Genomic DNA, 22,580 nt, shown 5'->3' on the forward strand with positions numbered 1-22,580 from the left:
AATGTCACCTGTTTTGGGTGACCGCTCAATGTTTCATCCCTGCCTCTGGCACTGTTTTGACCCTGTTAATCAGCCAATTTTTATATTACCTTGTTGCTTAAGAAAGACTTGAGAGCCTTTAATGACCCCTGTACAGTCAGGATCAGGTGTATTTTCATGCTTACATTTTGACATCAGTCCAGTAGGCCAGTCACAACACACATCCATCCCAATCGAGTGCAATTCAAACCTCCAGGTTTTTAGATGAGCTTTCTTATTTTGAAAACAAGGCTAATTTTAATGCTGAATGTCACATCTGGAAAATATTTGCATATTTTTCTTGTTCTCTCGATCAAAGAGCTGAACGGGAAGGGTTTTATCAGAGTGGCTGACATGCATTCTTTTTTAATCTCTTTTAGGGATTATGTTTTTTCCTCTGATGCATCCAAACAGATCCTTCAAGTGATAGAAAAGGTAAGAAAAGAAATTGAAAAGAACAAAAATGCTGGAAGGGTGACGTGTACCCCTGGAGAGTTGTAGCATGCAGCTCTGTGACAAGAGCTTAGGTGAATGAGGGATGCCTTTTCAAAACTGTCCTTTAAGAGTGGGCAAAGAGCTGTGCTAGAGCCAGGAACACGTAAAAGATTGTTGCAAGGGCCAGATCTGAAGTTTGTAAATAATAAGATCTTCAGGAACTTGGTGCCAACAGTAACAATTCTGCCAGTAATTCTAACAGGAAAGTGGGAGAAGGACTAATTAAAAAAAACAGAAATGCTTTCTTTGCAGCGCTGGCAACTATACATCAGCAACATGAGCCTGAATAGTAAAGCTGACCAGACACAAGTGAAAGTAACCAACCTCCTTTCCAAGGGAGGTCAACCATTAAAAGAAAATAGACAACACCAACTGCGACCAGGAAATAACTCCGTTGGTTTTAATATTTTCATGGATTATTTGCAATGTAGGTAAGGGAATTAGGTTTCCTTTTTAAAAAAAGTAACAGTTGGATGTTACCACACTGGTGTACTTTAAGCCCTGTGAGACATCTTAACATCCTCCTTTCTTGTCTTTCTGCTTAAAGGCGTGAAAACTGAGCCACCTATTTAGCAAAGTGCTTGGCATCACCGAGATGAGGGTATTTGAGCTCTCTCACAGGCTCAGCTTTCATTTCAGTAGGCCTGATTCTGATCTTAGGGGAGCAGCAAGGACTATCTGTTGCAGTCCGACTGGCAGAAACCGAGCCTGTGCATGCATGAGAGAACAGAATCAAACCTACCAAAACAACTTTTGGCTCTTGGTTTCCAGCTGCCGCCTGTACACAACCCTGATTTTTCCATTTCCCCTCAGCTCAAAGAGAAGGCAAAAAAAAAAGAAATGAAAATGGAAAAGCCAGAAAACAACCCCCCTAAACAACCCATACGGGCTGTCTGTTAGATTCAAGGCTTTGATCCTCTATTTGCACAGAAAGGAAGACATATAGCTGCTAACTCCCGTAGCACAGGGCCAAGGGGGTTCTGTAAAGCATCAACGGACAGACAGGATTAGTTTGAACACAGATTGCATACCTGTTGCCCTCCTTCTGGAGAGCTGTATATGTACCACAAGAATAACAGCTGCCGACCCCAGGAGTTCACAAAAGGGACCTGTGCCAGGACAGAACCCCGCTAGCCGCAGTCCAGCGAGTGCCTCTGATGACTCGCGTAAAACTTGAGGTCAGCCTGAACTTCCAAGCATCTTCAAGACAGTTCCTGGATAATGGGGACTTCAAGCATTGGCTGGCACGGACACCTTTTTTTGTCATTTATTTCCAAGAGGACAGTGAGGGAACGAGACGAGACTCTTGGTCAAGGAGCTGTAATGCAGGATACAGCTCAGACGTTAGAGCAGCAAAGCCAGGGCTTATACAGCGCAAGAGCATCTGTCCCCATTGTTACGCACGTGCTGCTCCAGGCATGCAGGGGCATTTTCTAGGAACTGGTGCTTTCTTCCGTCCTCCAAGCATGACAGAAGTTGGGGGCCTGCGGTGCAAAGGGTGCTCTTTAAAAAAGGAGGTATAAACTGTAACTGAATTTATTGGAACACAGGGTTGTTTCGTCAGGGGATGTGATGGAGGAAAGGAAGGGTTCAAGCTTTGAGAAGCAAATTTGGGTGAGAACAGGCACCTTTTCACTCTTTTGAACACTGTAAATAATAATAATTAAAAAAAAGACCAAATGGCCGCCCTCCCCGTCCCTCCCTCCCAATCCCAAGGCTTGCCTTCACATCATGCTCTTCCTGTACTGAGACTGTGAGCTCTGTTTGGGTTTTGAGTCCGACTGCTGCAGTTCAAACTGTTTGTACAGGTCCCTCAACTCTTTGATCTCCTGCAACACCCTCTTGGCTTGGCTCCAGGTGGAGGAAGCCTCCCCCAGCAACCTCTCCGATTCCTGCAGGATCCTTTCAGAGTCCGACTTGGAAGATGATGAGGAAGAAGAGGTGGTGGTGGTGGTGCTGGTGTTGGAATCCTTCGTCTTTCTCTTGCCTTCCCCGTAGCCCTTCACCTCTGTCAGCAGTTCCTGAGTTTTTTCCAGTTTCAGTGCAACCAGTTCTTGTATCCGGGACAGCTGCTCTGGTTCTGCTGAGGCAAACTGAGCCTCCAGCCCCCTCCTCAGCACCGCCCGGTGCGTGGAAGAGTCCCGTCGAGACAGAATTTCTTCCATGGAGGCACATTTATTCTTTTCTGAGTGCGAGAGCTTTTTGGGGACCTGTGGTGTGTACATGGTCCCTTTGTCAAAGGAGTCATTGCGCTGCCCAGATCTGTCCCATGAGGTCACCTCCCGTCTCGGGAGGCTCCCTGTCCGGCCTTTCTCTGACGACTTGACGTTCTCTGAATCCGACCGGCGCCGTCCAGCAGTAAGATGTGCCACTGACTTATCCAGATCCACCCGGAAACTCTCTTCGCAGGTGCTGTGATCCTCTGGAGAGGCGTCTTCCTCCTGGATCAGGTCGAGTGTCAGCATGCCATCAGAGGTTGAGGTAGATGCCTGAAGAAGCAGACAAAGAAGAGCTGTATTGTCACAGGAACAGGCATGGCTGCACACTACTTCTGAGTGTCTTCTACACCTGAGATATGCATCACCTGCACCGGGATGCAAAGATGGACCAGGAATACTACCAAGTATGACCTAGTGACAGAACCCCAGATATGCTGGGTTCGTGGCTCTAGCTGAGATGCAGATCAGCAGAACAGCCTTGGACAAGCCATCTGTGCTCACCCATGACTGCCTTCCCCAGCTGTATGGCTATTCTCCATGAGGAACTTGAAGGAGCATTTCATTTTCAGCATCAGGGAAATGGGTGTCAGTGATGGCAAGCTACCACTTGGCAAAAGGGTTTGTACAATGCCGTGGTCTACAAGAACGGAGGACTAGATCTGATGACCCAGGACAGTCCTGGGTCTTATGACAATTTTCAGTTCAGGCCAGAGCTTAAACACTGGGTCGTCTTGTATCTACTTATAAATGAAATAATAGTTACAAGGGAATTTTACCTAAGCAGGTGTCTGGAATTTGTTATACGTACCACAGCCATCAAATGTCCCCGTGTTGGAGGGCGTCGGGAGTGCTGTATTTTTGCTCTGTCACGTGTTGGGTGGGCGAGGTAGCTGTCCTCTTCGACAGTAACCTAAAGGGGTGACAAAGGCTAGTGAACGTCTGGGAGCATAGGAAATATGAGCCATTCCTTGTTTCTGTAGCTGTAATCAGCCAGATGCACTGTGGCGGATTATTTATTCCTCCAGGATTCCCTTTCTCTTGTGACCTGGCCATATGCCGAGGGTGAATTTCTCCCACATACCTCTGGGCCAGATCCTTTGCTAAAGGCTGTCAGGCAGGAGTGCTCAGCAGGCAGAAGCTTGGGTTGCAAACAGTGAATCCTGAACTCAAACACAGAGTTTGCAATTCTGCAGTGCAAATGTTTGCTGAACAGGAGGAAAGCTGTGATCGCCACCTGAACCAAACCTCGTGCCGAGCTGGAATGAGGAAGGCAATGCATTCCTGACCTGCTAACTTGCTGGACTCCTCCGGCTGCCGAGCTGTGCCAGGATTGCGTCTGGGAGCACAGCCTGACTGCCTGGTGTTACTGGATGGCTACAGCCTGTAACACCCTCCCTAGGGTGTGTGCCCAGGCACACACAGACTGATAGGTTTGTAAAACCTGCCTGCACAGTGTCAACAACATACTGGTCCCAAGGGCCATCACTGGTCTGAGACTTGTAGGTGGGCCTCCCTGATCTATGTGCTTACAAGGATGCACAGAAGGAGATTTGCAGGTAAAGCCAGCCCGGAATGGGGTGTGGGAATCCAGCCTTAGAAGAGTCTTAGAGTGTTTCCCTAGTCTCTCCCCTCTGCGCCTTGATGGGATCCGATCTACTTAAGTCATTCCTGACAATTATCTGTTGAATCTGTTTGTAAAGATTTCAGTGACAGACTCTCCTTGAAGCAATCTATACCATTATTTGCTATGCTGCTTTCTGCTCTACAGCTTTTCCTATGGTCTGACCTTCGTTTTCCTTCACTACAGGGTTTTGTGTTGCCATCCAAGAGAACAAACAGCATCACAGCGGTGGGTCGCCTGTATTGCAGTAAGTTGAATGTGGATGAGATAGATCTGAGACAGATCTAAACTGAAGAATAGTTGTCATGAAGCATTAATGTGAGACAGCGTTGAAATGCTCTTTCAAACTGCAGCCCTGGTAGCGAGGGGCACAGCCTTCTCAAGGTAGTTATCATTCACACTGGACTAAACTATGTGGGAACGCTCATACTGATCTAAACCTGGCCTCTGTCCGCTCAGCTGCGGTTGTAAGTGTACACTTTGTCTCCAGGAGGAGGCTGAACTGATGTTGCTTTGTTCTTTTTTCTAGTAGAAGCTGCTTTGCATAATTGTGGTAGTTACTTTGGGAGTTTAATGCAGCAATAATGCTGCCACTTTGGAAGCGGTAGGAGCTATGCTAGTTACGCTTTGTGTGGACGTGTTCTCAAGTAGGCAGGGCTATACTGTTCCAAGGTCCTCCTGTTGCTGTCCCACAGTGCACTGATGCCTCATCTCTCTGGTTGTCCCTTCTTTTCTCACTAAATGGAGAGCCTGACTCATCTTGACAGAAATATATATGCCACACAGTGCTGAGAAGGCAGGATTAAACATTCCTGGTTTGACCCTTGAACAGCAGGAAAGGATCTGCAAAGTTTAAATGCCCAGTAAGTCCCTGTCCTTCAGCCAAAGCAGTGGAAATGGGCCTGTCTCTTGGAGATGGTGATTGAGAGGGGAGGAGTAGGTGGGATGAAGATGGCCAGAGGGGGGTTGACAGATGGTGCCATGCTATTAGGGTGCTCTGAAGATAGCATGGGACTATATTGGTTTTCAGTTAATTCCTTAATTCAGTTCCACTACTTAAAGCTCCTTGGCAAACACGAGCACACTGCATGTTCACCCAGGAGCAGCGGATGGGAGGAAAGGCTCTCCAAAGCCCTGGGAAACCATTCCACCATAGTCCCACCAGCCCTGTGCGAGGCAAGGCTGGGCGCCAAAGTGAAGGCATCTCACTGGGGCCGGGTGTGACAGAGCCTTGGCAGCTGCCCCTTGCCATTGCTTTGCAATCAGTGCTGCATATTAATCCCGAGGCTGGGAGGATCAAACCATCCCAAATCTTCAGAAGAGCTCACTCTCTAGGTGTTGGTGGCTGTGTTTGAGTGCAGTCCTTAAAACGCAATGGCTTTGCACTCCTTTTAAATAGGAAATGGAGAGGATAGGAGGGGCTGCTGTTGTCTCCAGCAGTCTAAAATCTTCACCCAAGATTAAAGTTGAGACAATGGAGCCTGGGTCCAGCCCTCAGAGTCCTGCTCACCTCATCTAAGATGCGGTTTTTAGCACGTGTGATTGCAGAGTTGAGGGCATTAATCCAGGACTCTTTCTCTTCTGGACTCACAGCCAGGAAGATCAGATTTGGTGCCTACAAAAGAGGGAATTCAGGTCAGTGCCAGTGACTACACTCATACAGAGATGCTTTCACACTGTCCCTGCCCACAGAAAAGCTACACGGCCTTTACAGCTGGCTTGCCTTAGTGGGAAAATGCAAAGCAGACCTGATCCTCCAGTCCTGCAGAACGGCACTGCTCTGCCACACACTGCACCTGGCCTCTCTGCTTCTTGGCAGCCCTTTGCAAAGCAGACCATGATTCCTCACAGCACCCAGCTTTTCAGACCAAAAGCTGTGTACCATATTTACTTCCCTCGTGGCTGCAGTTCCTCCTTCCCCCTCTTTGCCTTCCCACACACCATCCTAGATTTTGCCCTCATCAAACAATGATGCAGCCTTTCTGTGCATCTGCTGCTCACATGCGATTTATCTGTTGCCACCTCAGATTTTGACAGAGTCTGTTAGACAAGCAGCTACAGTAGGTACCCACAGAAGGAGCCGGATTTTCCATACTTTGATATGTGAGATGCACACTGAGGGCAGAGCAGTTCTGAAAATATGGCACGTACAGGGGATCCAGGATCCTTAGGGGTTGTTTAAGTTAGATACTCAGTAGAAATGAGTTTTAGCCTCCACAGCATTTTGTTCAATTCTCTCCATTGCTCAGGGCGCCTGGGGACAGTGCACCCACTTTCCATTTTCCCCTTCTCTTCCCTTCTTGCATTTCATGGTGTTATACAATCCTTATCAAAGTGTGGAGTGGGCAAGCTTGGTCTGCTGAAACAAGTCAGACTGAATAGTGTAAATCCAGCTCACGTGTGCGGCTGTGGGTGGGTGCGTGCCAGAGACAGCCTGTAGTTGGAGACTGGCTCTCTTTTTGCAGTAGCAACTGACACCTCGTGGAAAGTCCTGCTCCTAGGTAGCAGTGCCCCCATTCTGGCATTTTTTAGCTTTCCTCTGTGCAGAAAGTACTCCTGGGATGAATTCCCGTGCAGCTCTTTTGATGCTGCCCAAATCTGGGCAGCAAACCCAAGGACCATCAGCATCCCTCCCTTCCCTGCCTCCCCCTGTGAATAAACAAGTGCAGTCAGCTAAACCGCAGCTGCCACGAGTGGCAGCAGTAAAATGGCTTTGTCCTTCCTCCTGGCAAATGTTCTGATACCTTCCTTTCCCAAAGTCAGAATATCCTCAGGTAAACGGATCCAGAGCTAAGTGCTTGGTCATATTTACTTAGTACACCAGAGGCCCAGGTCCTCTCCCAGCAGAAACCCTGCTTCTCTCTCCATCTCTCACTGTTGCTATCGGTCCTGACGTGGTAAATGGACATTCATATATTTTAAACCACAAGACATGTTCTGGACTCCTACACAACTCAGGCTATCCAATTTCACCCCCCAATTACTGCATCAAGCCCTCAGGCCTGGAGCAGGCAACTGAGAGGCAGCCTGGCCTGCACCAAGCGTTAATGGCTTTCTCGGGCTGACCACATGCTTGAGAGCAAAGTGTACCGTGTTTCCAGGCTGTCTGGAGTGGGCGAGGGTAAATTTGCTGTGGTTCTTTTTGCTTCTGCTTTTGGACTTCCTGAGCTCTTCACATTTCTCATAATCACTCAGGTCAAACATTTCCTGTATGTTTTTTTCATCTTTTACCTGCAAAACAAAAAGAAAATTGCAGATGTCAGACAGAGAGGCAGTAACAGGGCTGCTGCTCCAAGCCAGCGGGGCGCCTGGCTGGAGCTGCTGTCTGCACAGGGGGTTTGAATGTACAGAATGTGTGCTGGAGCCTCTGGTGTGTTATCTGGTCGCTGAAACACTGTGCAAGTGTCTTCCACCTTAAGACACAAATGCAGTAATAGCACTATTATTAGCTGGGGAGTGCTACACTTGGTTTGGTGGGGAGAAGCAGCAATTTTCAACATGGTAGTTTTGACTCAAGTCTCTTCTGGAATGAGTGGGACATATTTAGAAGGATAACTTGAAAATCACAGTCTCCTAGGTTAATTCCTGCTTTGCTATGGATTCCTTCGGGACTTAACTGCCTCTCCCACCCCCAGAGTTACTGGGGCTAGGCTGGACTGACATGCAGGTGTGATCAGACACAATGTTTATGCTTGTGGACCCTCAAAATGAACAGGATTTACTCCAGCAGCAAGGAGAGGACCCTGTCTGGTAGGAGGAGGTTCATGCGGAGGCAGGAGATGCTGGGAGGAGGTGGACTTTCATCTGCTGATTAAAAGGGTCAATCATATTAGCGCTTGTTGCTTTTCTGGAGACAGCATAACAAAAGTTTGAGGGATAAAGATTAGCACTTCCTATTTTTAACCTGGTGGTATTACTGAAGCCTGTGCTGACAGCTGATTTGGGGGGTGGATGAAGCACATCCAGTCCCAGATTACTGACACGATGCGTGTGCTGCTTTTCCCCCGCTGCTGAGCCTCATCCCTTGGGAAGGGGCTATGGGCAGAATTCATCCAGGCACCAGTGACTGCCCAGCTCATGGGTTTTGTTTTGGCAGCTGCTTGCCAGGCTTTCAGTGCTGGGTGGCTAGCCAGGCCCCCCGAGACCTTCGGCAGCCAGGGGATTCAGGGAAGGTTTCAAGAAGGGAGTGAGTGCTAGGGCTTGGCCTTCACTGACAGCAGCACTTCTTGGTTGTCCTTTAGAGAGTCAAAGTGGCCACTTTGCAGCTTTTACAAGATCTCACTTTTTCCAGGTCTATTCCCAGCACTTTCTGTATTAGCCAGCGGTGTGACCAGCACACAGCTATAGATAAATATCACAGAGGCTTAAATTAAAGATGTGACTTGCACATGGTTGCGAAGGCTGTGGCTGAGCTGGGGAGGAAGCCAGGGTTCTTGATACTGTCCCCTGACAGACAGACCGCTGACCTGAAGGTGTCATCACTTGGGGGACACTTGGAGCAAAGAAGAGAATGCACAGCCTGTCTTCTGCCTGGCCCCCTTTAGTTTTGTATGCATGCCCTTCCTTTTCATTGCTATCTTTAATGCACTATCCTCACATCCCACTCCTACAGCAGGGCAGCTCTACTCTTTCCATGGTAAACATGAGAAATGTAGGTAACTGGGATGGGAGAGAACTTGGTTTTGCATGTCCGCTAAGGACAGAACTGTAGCAGGCTCAAATCCATGTCAATCTGCCTAATCCAGCTCCAGCCGGGGTCATTACAGGCTGGGATCTGCAGTGGAGTTTGAGTAACTCGGGTGCCGGAAAGGCAGACGGTGATGAGGTCTTAGCTCTTGGATTTCTTGAAAGGACTCCACCCCATTTAATATGTTTCCTCCCTAGTTTTGGGAAGCACTGAAGGAATTCCCCATGGTTTTTTCAATAGAATTTAAACAAAGAGGCTGACTAAAATGCTGTAACCAGCTTTCTAACCAGAGACACAGATAAACTGACCATCTGGCCTTGCATAATGACCGCAGTTCCCCCTCTGTCCTTTTTCTTTCTATCCCCGAGTTTGTCTTCAAGAACTAGGAGGCAGACACTGTACACAGCTATTCTTGAAGCCCCAGAAGCCATTGCTTATTTCTGCTCATAACAACAGCCACTGTGTATGGACTATTACAAACAGATAAAGAAATGTGTCTCGCAGATAATGTCTATCTACATACCCTCCCTGTGCATTTCTAATCGGCTTTTATCTCTTCCCAGTACCATTCTACAATCCTTTGTAGATCCACCTCTTTCCATGAATCTTGGCTGAATTCAGCCCTACTCATTTGCAGCAGGAAAAGCCGATCCTCTCTGAGCCCCCAGCTGCGACGCAGCGGCTGAGGCAGGAGTCCTTACTCCAGATGTTTGCTCATGTAGGTCACTGGGACTTCCCCAGCCCTTCCCTCCTTTCTCAGACACGCAGAGCCTGCGCTGTGAACTCATGGGAGCCGGGACTCAAATATCTTGCCTCTAGGAATATCTACAGGAGCCTGCAGAAAGGATGGGTGTCATCGGTTCAGATAAACACCCTTCGGGTGTAGCTAGTCCTTTAAAAGACTTGGACTGACAAGTGCCAGGGCTCTAACACCGCGCTTGTCTACACGTGACGCTCAGAAGAGAGCCTGCTGCACAGACTGTATATCACTTTCACCAAAGTGCTGTATGTGTGTGTAGACCAGTTACAAAATGCTTAAGAACTGAGAATAAGCAACATCTATTTGCATTAAAAGGATGATGTTGGGGTCCCATTTCTAAGTTTCAGACAGGGTGGGCAGGTTCAGCCCCCCATAGGTATTTTGTGGGGATGGGTGCGTGCGTCGCTGCCGTTAAGGATGTGGGCCAGAGTGAGTCAGGTGCCTAAGGGTATGTCTGTCCTTCAGCCAGAGCTGCGGCACAGGGAGGAAAGCCAGGTTCGTGCTCACTTTGAATTGATTCCCTCTTGTACACGGCCTTGGTAGTATAATGAGGCCATAAAGTGAATGGGGCTGTAATTTAGTCATTTGAACGTGGCTTTGTTCTGCCTTCGTGGTGGGAAGAAGTCTCAGCATCAGCCTGAAATGGGCTCCATTGCGGTGACGCAGTGATTTCACGAGGCATGGGAAGGACAGCAGTCTTGTCTCACAAGGGGCATTGCCAACTGATTTCCCCCCTCTCTCCCGCACTGAGACATGCAGGCAGAGAAGTAAGCAGCTGAGCAAAATAACAGAGCATTCAGTGTGTAAACAGTGAAACTAGAGAGAAGGAAGGTGAAAGGCAAACTTCAAAAGTACCAGCCAGCTCTTTTGTCCTTTGTGGGAGGCTACTGAGGCCAAAAAGAGGGAGGTGGTGGGCATGAATTACAGAACAGAGCGACCTCAGAGGCAGGAGAGGATGAGTGCTCAGAGGCTGAGGATAGTCATGCAGTCCATCCTCTGTAAAAAAAAGAAAAAAGCAACCCCTAAAGACCCACAAAACTGCTGGAACCACATGGTCAGCGAAGCCGAAATCCCAGTCACCTATGTCAACAGGAGGTGGGTGACAAACCTGCAGGGTGTCTACCCTTCTCCACAGTTTCAGTGAGATTGGAGCCATGCAAATAAAACCCTTCAGGTTTCACCAGCAGAGAATTTGGCTTGATGTGTTCCCAGCACCCAGGCAACGTACAGGTCTTTGGATAATGTTTTGGAGACCTTTGGGAGGAAGTAGCCTCAGGCGTCAGTTCTTAGTAGGAGGGAATGAAGCACGATTTCTCTGTCACCCGGTGTGGTTTGTAAGGGGAATGGCAGGGGCAGCATAGCAGCATTGATCTTCATTTATGTCAGGGTGACCTGCCACAGCTCGTCACGCACCCAGGGTGCTCTGTGTCTGAGGAGTTAATCCTAGTGATGGAGATTTACGACAACCATTACATTTGCTTGTTTGTTTTTTTCTTCTTTGCTGAATATAGATTGAACACAAATTTTTGAAAGTGGGGGTGATTTTTAGTCTCAGATGCCAAACTTGAAACTCTTTAAGAAAAGGTCTGAGTTCTGGGAAAGGCTGAGCAGCTCCTCTGGATACAGAGTCTTCAGTCTGGTTCCCCATCCCCAGACAGTTTGTCTCTTGCTCTCTAACTTGCAGGGAAGATGGTTTAAACAGGCTCTCCAGGGCCTGACAGTTCCTCTTTTCTACAGCTCCTTTTAGGGAGTCAAGAAAAAGCTTCCCTGTCTGGGGCGGTGTATCCTCTCCTGTCCACTGCACGGGTTGGCACACCTGCCTGTGACACAGCCGGGGCTCTGCAGATGTGGGTATTTTTTGGATCCTGCTGCTTTCACTAGCCTTTCTTAAGGTCTCCCACGCTGTAGTTTGAGGCTGAGAGGAATCAGGGACCGCTTGGCATAATGTGCTAGGAAGGGAGAGGCCTGGATGGTTGATTTTGGCAAAATCATTCCTAGCTGGGAGGTGGCCAGCAGGTCTTTCCTTCCTCGCAGCTGCTGAGTGCCTGGCATGCAGCGAGCTGATGGATCTCAGAGCCTCATGGGCAGGTAGGTCCTGCACTCCTCGCCCTGCAGGGAAGCTCTGGATCGAAAGCATTAAGGCAAATAAACCCCAGCAATTGCTGCCGTGGCTGTCTGCTGGCTTTGCTATCCGTATTGTACCTGCCCTAGGCGGACAAAACAATTTCTTGTCCTGGGGTTCAGCCAGGCTCCTCCCCATGCTCCCAGAAATGCTTTCACACTCCAAGTGGGCCAGGCAAGGGAAGGGAAACTGAGGCACAGAGAAGGAACCCGAGGTATCCCCCATCACCCAAGGCAAAGCCAAGTCCCTAAAGCAGGGTACATTAGACCCTGGAGCCATCAGACCACACGGTCCCCGCACCCCCAATGGCAGCTGCCACTGCTTGGGGTGTAGCTACTCTGCAGGCAGCCATGCGGCTACCGGCTAATCTGGGCCTGCAGTCAGCGGAGAGATGTGCTGAGGCTGACATTGCTGGCGCGTTGCTAAAGTTCAAGGAGGGGAGCTACATTCCTCACACGCCTCGCCCCCGCAGCTGCTGCCCCAGCAGGGTCAGCCCGAAGGGACGCCGGCCACGACCGCAGTCCCTGTGCCTGTGGGATGTGGCGATCCTGTGGACACGTAGTGGGTCAGATCATCAGCCATGGTACCTGAAGTGCCTTCTCTCAAAGGCTTGTAGGGCTTATTTCTAGCCTTGCAGGGCTTATTTCTAGCCTTGCAGCTAGTCATGCTTCCAAAGGGCTGTTTTCTCCTGTGCGAATGCCCCTTCGCAGCATTCTGGCAATGGGAGGATCCCTAATGTGGTTTAAATTAACTGCCCTTGGGTGTCTTGCTGACGGAGAGTTAAAATTCCCTCCCTCATCAAGTTGTCACCTCCAACAACTCCGAACCTCCTTGATTCAGATCAGGGCTGGGTTTTGGGGCCAAACCAGGACGGAAGCGGAAGGGCAGTCACTCAGTCACCAGGCAAAGTTCTGCGGTTTTCCTTAGCTTTGTTTGGTGGAGATTTGCCTGAGCAGTTCCCTGTTGAGATGTGACATGCTCAAAGCAAATGCGGAAGGTACAGAAAATCACAAGACACCAAGTGTAACGTATCCACGAGACATTCAAGAGGTCATAATGTGGCTCAGGGTGTAACAAGAAACCTACAGATTCTCACTAAAGCTGAATATCCAAACATAGGCAGTCTCGGGGACAGAGTCAGCCAGCATGTTCCCCTCTCAAGCTGAGATGAAAGTTTCACTTCCTCAAGCTGAGCAGTTCTACCATCTAGCAAGGGACAGAAATTTCTGGAGAGCTTAGCTAAAGTCAGGCTGTCACTAAGACAGGAATCCACGCATGTGTGCAACACCGGCTCTGGCAGTGCCGGGAAGCAGCAGTGGTGAGGGGACTGGCAGGTGACGGGGGAGACCTGCGTTTAATGGCCTGTCCTGTCACTGGCTCCTCGTTCTTCTCGGTTCCTTGGCTGCACAAGGGAGGTAACTGTGCGGTTCTGGTCTGCAAGGGAACTAGAAGAAGAAATACAGGGAGCATTGGGAGAGTTTCAGGTATTACAGTAATGGAGACCTGCAAAATGCTGTGGACACGGGGTAAAATGGCCCATGTACAGTGGAACACTGCAGATGGTCCACTTTTTCCTTCTTTAGTACCAGTTAAGGCGCACATGTGGAGAGAAGACAGGGATATAGATAGTGTGTTTGTGCAGTCACCGGCGCAGCAGGACCCTGGTTTCAGCCAGAGCCTCCGGACCTCAGCAGAATAGAAATGGCAGTGCTCCAAGAGACGGCCTCCCATCTGCGCACCTGCATCCTGAGCGGGAGGTTGCACCATGAACTCGGTAGCTCAAGGGCATGAGCATGACCTTCCAGGCCTTTTCATGTCCAGATTGCTGCCCTGAGCTAACGAGGGGATGGCAGCAGAAAGTTGCTATATCTACTCCAGTCCCTTGCCCCAAAGAGTCATTAGCCAAGGCTACCAGAAACACAGGTCTCTCAGAATCAGCTGGTCCCTGAAGAACACCCTGTGCTGGAACCAGCTCTTTTGCATCCCAGTGCTGCACTCTAATCCCAAGGCCGTGCTGCCTCATCTCACAAGCTACCTCCGTTGCAGGGAAAGGGAGTCAGGCTGTGTGTCGTTTCTGCTTAAGTGTTCTTTCACCCTCTCTCCGGTTGTGGAGGACAGTGCCATTGAGACAGAAAAGACAGTTCGCTGAAACTTTTCACCTTGCTCTGCAAAGTGTAGAACAGAGCTTGGCCAAGCAGGAGAAGGAAGGTGGAAGGGAAAAGGGCAGCTTAGAAGAGCAAGAGCAGGAGAGGTATGGAAGGGGCAGCAGGTCCCAGCCATGCAGCCAGAGACTGTTGTTGTGTAGCGGAAAGCCACGAGTTTAAACACCAGTCTGACACTTAGCACTACCACTGTCCATAAACACGTATGTAATTGCACAGCTCTGATTAACACCTTGTGCATGTTGAACACAGTGGACACCAACATACTTTCCGCACCTACCAACCGCAGACGTGACACAGAGCCAGCAAACCTGGCCACCCCGTACACAGAGGCGTTCAAGTGCAAATGCACACCATGAAGTGTTGTCACAGTACCAAGTGTGTGAACAGCACATGCACAGGAACACGAGTACTTTGCAGGCTCCATCACACGCATGAACCATGTCTGTGAACTCTAGACGCTACTTCAAATGTGCACACACACACACGCACCCGCCCCTTGCAGGCCGAGAGCGAGCTGCGCAGTGTTTGATGGTGCTGTAACAAATGAGGAGCGAGAACAGACTACTTTTCAAGTGCTCTTGTGCTAATTGAGTCGATGCTTTTGGTAGCAAACAAGAAAAGGCTTAAGGAAGCCCCGAGAAGCATTTCCTCATTAACATCTCGTCATCACAGAGTCCGCTCATGCTGTCTGGACAGCCCTGGGCTTCCTGACAGGAAGTGGTAGGAGCCCAGCTGTGTCTGTGTTAGTCTGACTGCTATTCCCAAGTGCAAAGCAGTAACAAAGCTGTGCTAGAAACAGGAGAACAATTACCAGAAATTTGCAGGGGGGAAGGGAACCGGTGTGGAGGAGAGCAAGGGGAAAGAACGCAAAAATGATACTGAGAAGGTGTTCTTTTGCTTAGCAGAGCTGAGCTCACTTCAGCACATCTTGTCTTGCATGTTTCTGCCCTGAATGCTTTTTTTGGCTGATGACCAAATGCTAAATAATGAAGGGTTTTTTTGCCTAAGTTCACAGAGTTCGGCTTGCAGCAGGGGTGCAGACCTCTGTGCAGGCTCAGAGCCCCTGGCTGAACAAGGTCTGTAAGCCTCAGCTACCATTTTGGTGCATGGTTGGAAGAGCAAAAGGTTCTAGGTGTTAGACCAAGTTTCACAGCTTCCAAAGGTTGATGCCCTAACAAAAGAACATAACTCAAAAGCTCTGTTTGCATTTTCCAGGTATATCAGCTGGTCTGATAAAATGTATTTCCTTTCCTACAGACTTGGTTTCTGCCAGGGAGAAAGCCCAGGCTTCCATCAGGCATTCACATCTTCTCCTAAGAAAAATAAATAAATCAGGGCTAGTCTCTAACCTGCAAGCCCAGGTCCTAGGTAGGCAACTGAAAAAGCACACAGATTCCCAGCAGGATTCAATGTGGATACTGATGGGATTTTGGTAGTCTGACTCTGCCTGTGGGAGTTAGCCTTTTGGAAACCTATCCGTTCAGCCCTTCCAGATAGCAGACCGGTGCTCAGCTCCGAGCAGTTTTACTGCTCCGCGTTGTCTTTGTGCAGTATCATTACCTGCCCCGAGCTGACATCTTTCCCAAGGGATCCCACAGTGTGTGACATACAATTCCCCCTTCCTAGGCACCTTGTGCCTTAGGGAGATGAGTATTATTAGCCCTGCTTTCCAGATGGAGAAATTCAGGCAAAAGTAAATAAATGTCTGGTTTGAATTCATTTAGTGAGTGCGTGGCAGAACTGAGGATAGCATCCAGGAGTCCTGGTATTTAACCCCTTCTTCTGTGGTGCTCTGAGCTGACAGGGAGAGGCTGGGGGTCCTGCTTTACCTGCTAAACAACCTGCCTTCTGTTCTAGAGCAGCCACTGAGCTTAAGAGGAGCTGACAAGAAGCACCAAGGTTAATATGAGAGTTAACTCATAAGCTCCATTCACCAAATCCACGTTGCTCTGATGGCTTTGATGGAGCAAAAATAATTTATAGCAGAGGAGGACTTTGATCTTTTGCGGAAGCAGACAATTGAGTCTCCTCTCCCATCACTGCAGAAATCGGGCTGAGATTCAACCTGTCTAGTGGCCATTTCCACTATTTTTTTCTACTCATGTCTCCTCAGGGTCTCCACTATTTAATTCTCCCTCTGGCTGCATCCAGTGCCTGCCCCATCAGCCACACTGGCAGCGGCAAGCATTCACAAGTGGAGAGGCCTTTCTCCGGAGCAGTGAAGAGCCTCTCACACAACTCATCAGCGCAACCCCGCAGTGGCTCCATTTTCTCCACTGGGCATAATCTGGTGTGTGAAAAAACAAAAGAGGCTCCGTCCTGTTCTGCTTGATAAATCCCAATTTATTAAGCTATTTGCAGGAGCTGCAGGCACCTGCTGCCAGGAAAGCGAGTGTGCAGAGGGAGACTCATGCTCCGGGAGCAGAGCTCTGAAAGACGCGTTAAGACCTGTGGACAGGAAGGAGTGCTGACTACGGGCCTCCCCAGGGCAGATCGCAGACCTTGTTGGTATGCGAAGGCCTGGCTTTGCTAAGGAATAAAGGTCCGGTCAGTACCAAAAACCCGCGCCATGTGTTAAAAGACCCGTCTGTCTTTGAACAGAAAGTCTTGGAAATGCACAGCGACAGGCAGTCACACCAAGCGTGTGCCCTCCGTCCACACACCCGCACACGCGCGTGCTCGCCCAGACAGGCAGTGCAGTGTACCGCCTGCCAGGTGGCTGGAGCCACCTCGTATATTGAGATTCCCGGAGATGCCGGACCCAGTGACACAGGCGTATTCTTCAATCCCGCAGGCACACAGAGTCACTTCAGTGCACATGCAGGCAGCCAGATGTTACCTCTGTAACCACATTTCTACACAACCACAGATTCTTCCATATAAAGACATAGGCAGTCACTGCTGCATGTTATTTATGGTCTTTCACACACATACTCATACACGTAGAGCCACAGTGCTGCTCCAGTTGCACATGCATTAGTTTTTTCCCTGTAAAGAAATACACGCATGCTCCCTGAAACAAACACAAGTGCTCCTTGTTCAGAACTAGCACCCGCATGGCCCTTCAGGCAGCCTCGTCCCTCCTCTCGGCTCAGAGCACACAGATATTTGAGTGGTAGCTACCTGGATGTATTTGGGAGCGAGGGATGGACAGACAGACATCTTTTTCCTGCATATCTTCACTGGTGTTGATTTCTGTATGAATACATTCTCGCTTGCGCAGGCTTTCCTGCTCCTTAGCCAAGTAGAGCCTTTGCTGTCAGTTTATTCTCCGGGGTTCAAACAGTTGAGGTACCGGAGAGAGACATAACCACCCACCCGGCAGCGCTGGGTGTCCGGGACATCCCAGTGGTACTGCAGCCAGTGGCAGTCCAGCTGGTGACTTCAGGGTGGCCAGGATTTTGGAAAACACTCTTGTTTTCCCAGGCAAGATCCAGAGCATTTCTCATCAAAGGGAGGGTTCGCACACTGCTTAAGGGAGTGTATTGTGCCACACAGCACGGCTTTGCTGTCCCGGACAGCCGCAGTGCAGGTCTGGGTTGCAGACGGAGGGTCTAGGAGGATTCTCCAAATGGGACAGCCCTGGAGGAGTCAGCTAGCATGGAGCCCAGGCGCTCGGCTGGCCTCCCCTGCGAGCATTCCCCTGTTAGGAGTGCAGGCACCACAGTGTATCCGTAGCAGGTACTTCCAGAGGCTGCTCAGGGCTTATGTGTGCTGAATAGCTCTCTGGAAGTGCCCTCTCCCTCTCCCTAGCGAAGGTAGTCAGAGGAGGTCCTAAGCTCGGGCAGAATGCAGCCCATGGGCGCAGGCGGTCGGTGCAGCCTGGGTGGCAGTCAGGCCTCCCGTCCCGCCGGCAGAGACGCTGCGGTGACAGTCCCAGCCGCCTTGTTCTGCCTTTGCTTCAGCAGGGCCAAGTTTCTCCCTCTACCCACCCATACGACTCCTTCCCCCACTGAATGGTGGCTTGGTGAGAGGGACCCTGAGCAGTTCCTGTGTCTGCCTCTAAGTCCCCCCAAAACCACATACACAACCTCCCTGCTAACTCAGCTGTGAATTACAGTATTGTTCACTCCCATCACTGGTCCTGCGCCTTCACACCTGCTTGAAGGACCGTAAAGCATCCTGCTAACACTGTTAAGCATCTGCCCAGCCTGCAGTGAATTTACCACTACAGAGACGCCTAGTCCAGCCCATTCCCAATCCCATCCCAGCAGTTCCAATTGTGTTGGCACAGCCGATGCAGTCTGATCCGAGCAGGCAGCTCCCCTATCATTTGGACTCGGTCATGATTACTTCTCTTCCAGGTCCTGGCTCAAAAAGTACAAGCTGCAGTTTGATCCCCGTTAACTGGCCTTAAGCATATGTTTCTGCTCAAGCACGTGCTTCAGTGCTGCCTTGAATGGGGGCCCCAGTACAGAAGAGCCATTGACCCAGACTGGTAGAACACGAGGCAGCAGGTAAAATCCTTCCAGCCATGTAATCTGTCTGTCTAGCAGTTTCTAAACTCTGATCTGTGGCCCCAGAGGTATGTGAGCTGCTTGTAAGAGTCATGCAAGACAAGCAGGCCTGCTGTTGAGAAATACACGCTATACAGTCTACGTTACTACTGGAAAATTTGGAAGGACGACAAATCAAAGGAGATTTCTGCCACTCGCTCTGTACCTCTTGCATCCATCTTTCCATCTAACTTTTCCCATCCATAGATGTATCTATAGATTCATTATAGGTTTAGTGTCTCATTACCACTAGTGTTGTCTACAGTCTCTAATCTTTCTCTTCTTATGTCTCTTTACCCGAGCATTTCTAAGGCACCAAGCCCCCAGCCTGCAGACAACATTTATTCCCCATGCCCGTGTCTCTCTCCGGTTCTGGAGCAGCCAAGAGATCAATGGGAGCGAGCTGTGAGATGCCAACACATAGCTAAGCGTGACCTGGGCTTTCAGTCCACTTCTAGGCTATTTCTGTGTTCTAATAACCCCTGATCCATCTGCACTTTGCCATGCCTCAAGATTCAACTAGCCTCTAAATCAAATTATGTGCTTGGCACTCCGGACCCTATTATCTCTCCAGTTCCTAAACTGATAAAGCTGGGCCAGGCAGCCATGCATCTGAACAACAGACCGCCCCGCAATGCCCGTCAGAGAGTAACCTCCCCTTACGGGAGGAAACCCGCCGAGACCCAGATCCCTATTTTTACCCCAAATGCCCTGTCCTAGCACCAGCCTGACTCCAAACAGCCCCTGTGCCTCTTCTTGTGGGCACAACTCTCACCAGTGCTAGCGAGGAGTTTTTAAAGGGTAATCGGAGGGAGGAGTGCTGTTGCCTGGGGATTTCTTCCTGATGAATTTATCAAGACAAAAACTAAGGGGGGGAGGCTGTGCAAGGACAGCCGGATCCCAGCCTGCCAGAGCCTGCAACGCTCAGCCTGATAGTCACAGCCAATTAAGTCTAATGTAAACACGACATTAAACCCCAAACCCCAGCCGATGTTGAGCGGAGACGAGGGGGAGGAGAGGGGACACGTTTTTCAACAAGGTGTTGAATCCGTGGTTAAATTTCCCCGTTCTCCTCTTGCGGGGTGGTTCAGGGGGAAAAAAATACAAGAGATAAGGGCTCGATTCCAGTTGGGAGACCACAGTTATTTCCAAATAGAGCAGTGCAGCAGCTGGGAACAAGACCACTGTCGAACTTAATGACAGAGGACAGGCACAGAAGGAAGCTGGCATTGCCGTTTCACCGCGGCAGAAAGAAGGATGAGGGTTTTAACTCTCGCTAAGTGAATCCTTTCATGTGTCCAGTGCTGGGAAAATGTCTCCCAGCCAGAGCTGTCTGGGAGAGTCGCTGTTGGAGCTGACACACCGACCCAGGCCAGGTTTCTCCGGTGCCAGCTCGGGGGGAAGAGAAGCCCCCGAGAAACCTCCTCAACCCAGGCTGGCGATGGAGGGGCGATGGCTGGGCAGGGGCACTGGGGAAAGGCTGGGGCTGCTCGGCGTGTGCTTTTCATATGCAAAGGGGAGGAAGGGGGGATGGGAAAGGAAAATGAAACCGATCCTACCTCCTTCTCCGAGATGTAAAGCTGATCTCCCTTCAAAACCACATAACGGTTTTTCCAGATTTCCCTAAAAATGCCTTTCCCGCAAAATTTCCGCACCCAGCCGACCTTCTCTGGCTGCACAGATTGCTGGTTTCCATCCTGTTGCCCCTAACACAAAGAGAGAGGGAAGAAAATGGGGGAAAATGGTATTATTCTTGGTTTTACACTCCTCTTCTCCCCCCCTCCCTCTTTGCCCAACTTTCGCCTCCCCCTCCCTCTGGCCCCTCTCTCCACCGAAGCTGGGACCAAGGTACTTTGCTTCGTTCACTCTACATAGATTTTTCTGCTGCAGACGTGAAGCAACAACAATAATACCGAGGGGACGATGCAAAAATCGCAGGCAGGGTTTCACTCTGTGTATTATATAAGAAAGGCTGTTATGTTATATTCGCCTCATACAACGTGCATTTGCCCGTGGAAAGAGGAACAGGAGGGTGTTGGGGAGAATTTAAACTAGCTGATTTTTTTACTGCAGTGAAAATTGCATTTTTGTGCCTTTTATAAACAGTTAATCCTAGAGGCGAAATCTATGTATGGGTTTATATTTTAAGATTTCTTCATAGACAGCGATAAGATCTCTGAGCACAGCAGACACACACACACAGAGCACAGAGCAGACAGAGCGACAGATAGATGGTGTCTCCGTGTTTTATCGTTTCCTTGTGATCAAAAATGAAAACTGCCTGCCTACATCGCTCCGCACTAAACGGCAAATAGTATCTGCTGGCGAATTCAAGAGGAAGGAGAGGCGCTGGGCAGTAGGAGAGAAGGAGAGACGGGTGCTGGGTTTGGTTTTGTTTTGATCTGGTTGGGGTTTGGTTTTCTTGCAAGGCAAGGGCGGGGGGAGCAGAGGCAAAGCGAACAACTGGAAATCAATAGACAAGCCCCCCTCCCCAAAACATCCGGGAGCCTCCCCCACCCCACCGTGCCCCACAGAAGAACCGATTCGACTCACCCTTTTTGCAGAATTATTTTTTTTCATCATTCCTTGGTGTGCTGCGCTGGAGGGAGATTGGGGGGGGGATCAGAGAGGGGCTCCCGGCGGCCTCCTCTTGGGGAGAGCGTGGCTGGGAAATACACAGGGTACCTCCTCTTACTCCCTCTCTGTCTTCACCCTTTGTAGATTACAGAAGCTCTCTAGTTACATTAAGACCAGCCCGCCTCTGTAATACATCCTTAGCCATACAGACACAGCATCCCCCCCCACCAACCGGCACCACCACCACCATCACTGAGCTCTCGTGGGCTTGCACTGGGCTGGCCTGGGCTCCCGAGCTCCATCTATAGCCGTGCGCGTATGACGTCTGGAGTTCACAATAAAGGGCGAATCGCAGCCCACGAGGGTTTTTCTTCTTTGTTTCTGACTCACTGCTGATGTGAGTGTCTGGATGCGTGTGTGTGTGGCTGGATGTGAGTGTGTCGAGGCTGGGGTCAGCGGGGGGGACGGGAGCAGACAGCACATTGTCAGATGTCCCCCCGTGTCCAAGCCACATTCTTGGCTGTGTCACAGGTCACTGCAAAACTTCCTGGGAGACGGAAGAGCGGCCAGGTGGCACTGGGAGGGTTTTCTGCCAAGAAAGTGGCTGAGTGTTTAGAAGTATAAACAAAAGCACTCTGCAGAGAGGAGCGGGGAGGAGATTCCCTGGGGAGGGGGCCAGGGGAGAAGGGATCGCTTCCCAGCAGTGAGGGTCTGGTAGCAGGGACTTACACTGCAAAAGGACAGTGAGATTCAGAGTACAGCTTCCCAAAAGTGAGGAGATGCTTGGCTTCTTAAAAAAATACCCTTTTTCTGCTTATTTGGTCTCCCCCCTGTATGTGCTGCAAGTCCAGAACTATCTGAGCATATAGACTGCGTTTAATAAGAGAGATGCATAAAAAAGAGAGAAAAACAGTGAAAGGAGGAAGTAGTTCTGTTCAGAACTATATAGATAAAGAGATTGATAAATCATTGATCAATTGATCAGTTGCTTGCTTTACAGTGAAAACCTTCCATCCGATCCTTAGTCTGGCGCACACCCACACTACCGATTGTAGACTGTATTTTAACCCAAGTACTTTGGAATTAATGCGTCAAGAATACTGATGATGTACTTGTGCTGCTAACATCTTTTAAAACATTATATGCTGGAAGCAAAAGCAGTGGTTGAGCGCTTGGATTAGAGAGTATTTTCAGAGCTTTTGTGAGTGAGGGGCTGGCGGGTTTGTACCTTTTTCAAGTGCTGGCATTTCTGTAGTGCTCTCCCGTTTGTGTTGTGAGCTGTGGGATGCGCTGAATGCCTGGGACAGTGCAACAAGTTACCGTCTAAAACCAATCCACCCTCTAAGATGCTCAGAGCAGGGATTGCATGTTCCTTCTGTGCCTGCGCAGCCCCATACTCTGTGGGGCCCAGAACTGGGAG

General features: G+C 49.8%; 1 protein-coding gene across 3 annotated transcripts; it reads right to left on the bottom strand.

The window, feature by feature from the left end:
* Positions 1-2,223: 2,223 nt before the first annotated feature.
* PLEKHO1 (pleckstrin homology domain containing O1) lies at positions 2,224-21,355 on the bottom strand. Of its 3 annotated transcripts, none has more exons than XM_050912354.1 (6): positions 21,137-21,355; positions 20,143-20,280; positions 7,444-7,584; positions 5,864-5,968; positions 3,541-3,642; positions 2,224-3,002 (listed from the first exon to the last, which is right to left on the bottom strand). In XM_050912354.1, exons 1-6 carry the CDS (start codon positions 21,164-21,166, stop codon positions 2,238-2,240), a joined length of 1,281 nt encoding a protein of 426 aa, XP_050768311.1. In that variant the 5' UTR covers positions 21,167-21,355; the 3' UTR covers positions 2,224-2,237. The 3 variants fall into 3 exon arrangements, with proteins under 3 accessions (XP_050768311.1, XP_050768309.1, XP_050768312.1); XM_050912352.1 differs by having other exon boundaries at positions 20,143-20,289; XM_050912355.1 differs by lacking the exon at positions 5,864-5,968 and having other exon boundaries at positions 20,143-20,289.
* Between the last annotated feature and the right edge of the window lie 1,225 nt (positions 21,356-22,580).

The sequence above is a fragment of the Gymnogyps californianus genome, chromosome 29 (assembly GCF_018139145.2).
Source record: "Gymnogyps californianus isolate 813 chromosome 29, ASM1813914v2, whole genome shotgun sequence".
NCBI lineage: Eukaryota > Metazoa > Chordata > Aves > Accipitriformes > Cathartidae > Gymnogyps > Gymnogyps californianus.

Excerpts from the sequence above, each read along its gene's own strand:
- PLEKHO1 (XM_050912352.1), bottom strand. The coding sequence starts at position 21,166 with ATGATGAAAAAAAATAATTCTGCAAAAAGG. Across the intron at positions 20,290-21,136 it reads AAAATAATTCTGCAAAAAGG|GGGCAACAGGATGGAAACCA; the intron begins GTGAGTCGAATC and ends TCTTTGTGTTAG. Across the intron at positions 3,003-3,540 it reads GGGGACATTTGATGGCTGTG|GCATCTACCTCAACCTCTGA; the intron begins GTACGTATAACA and ends CTGCTTCTTCAG.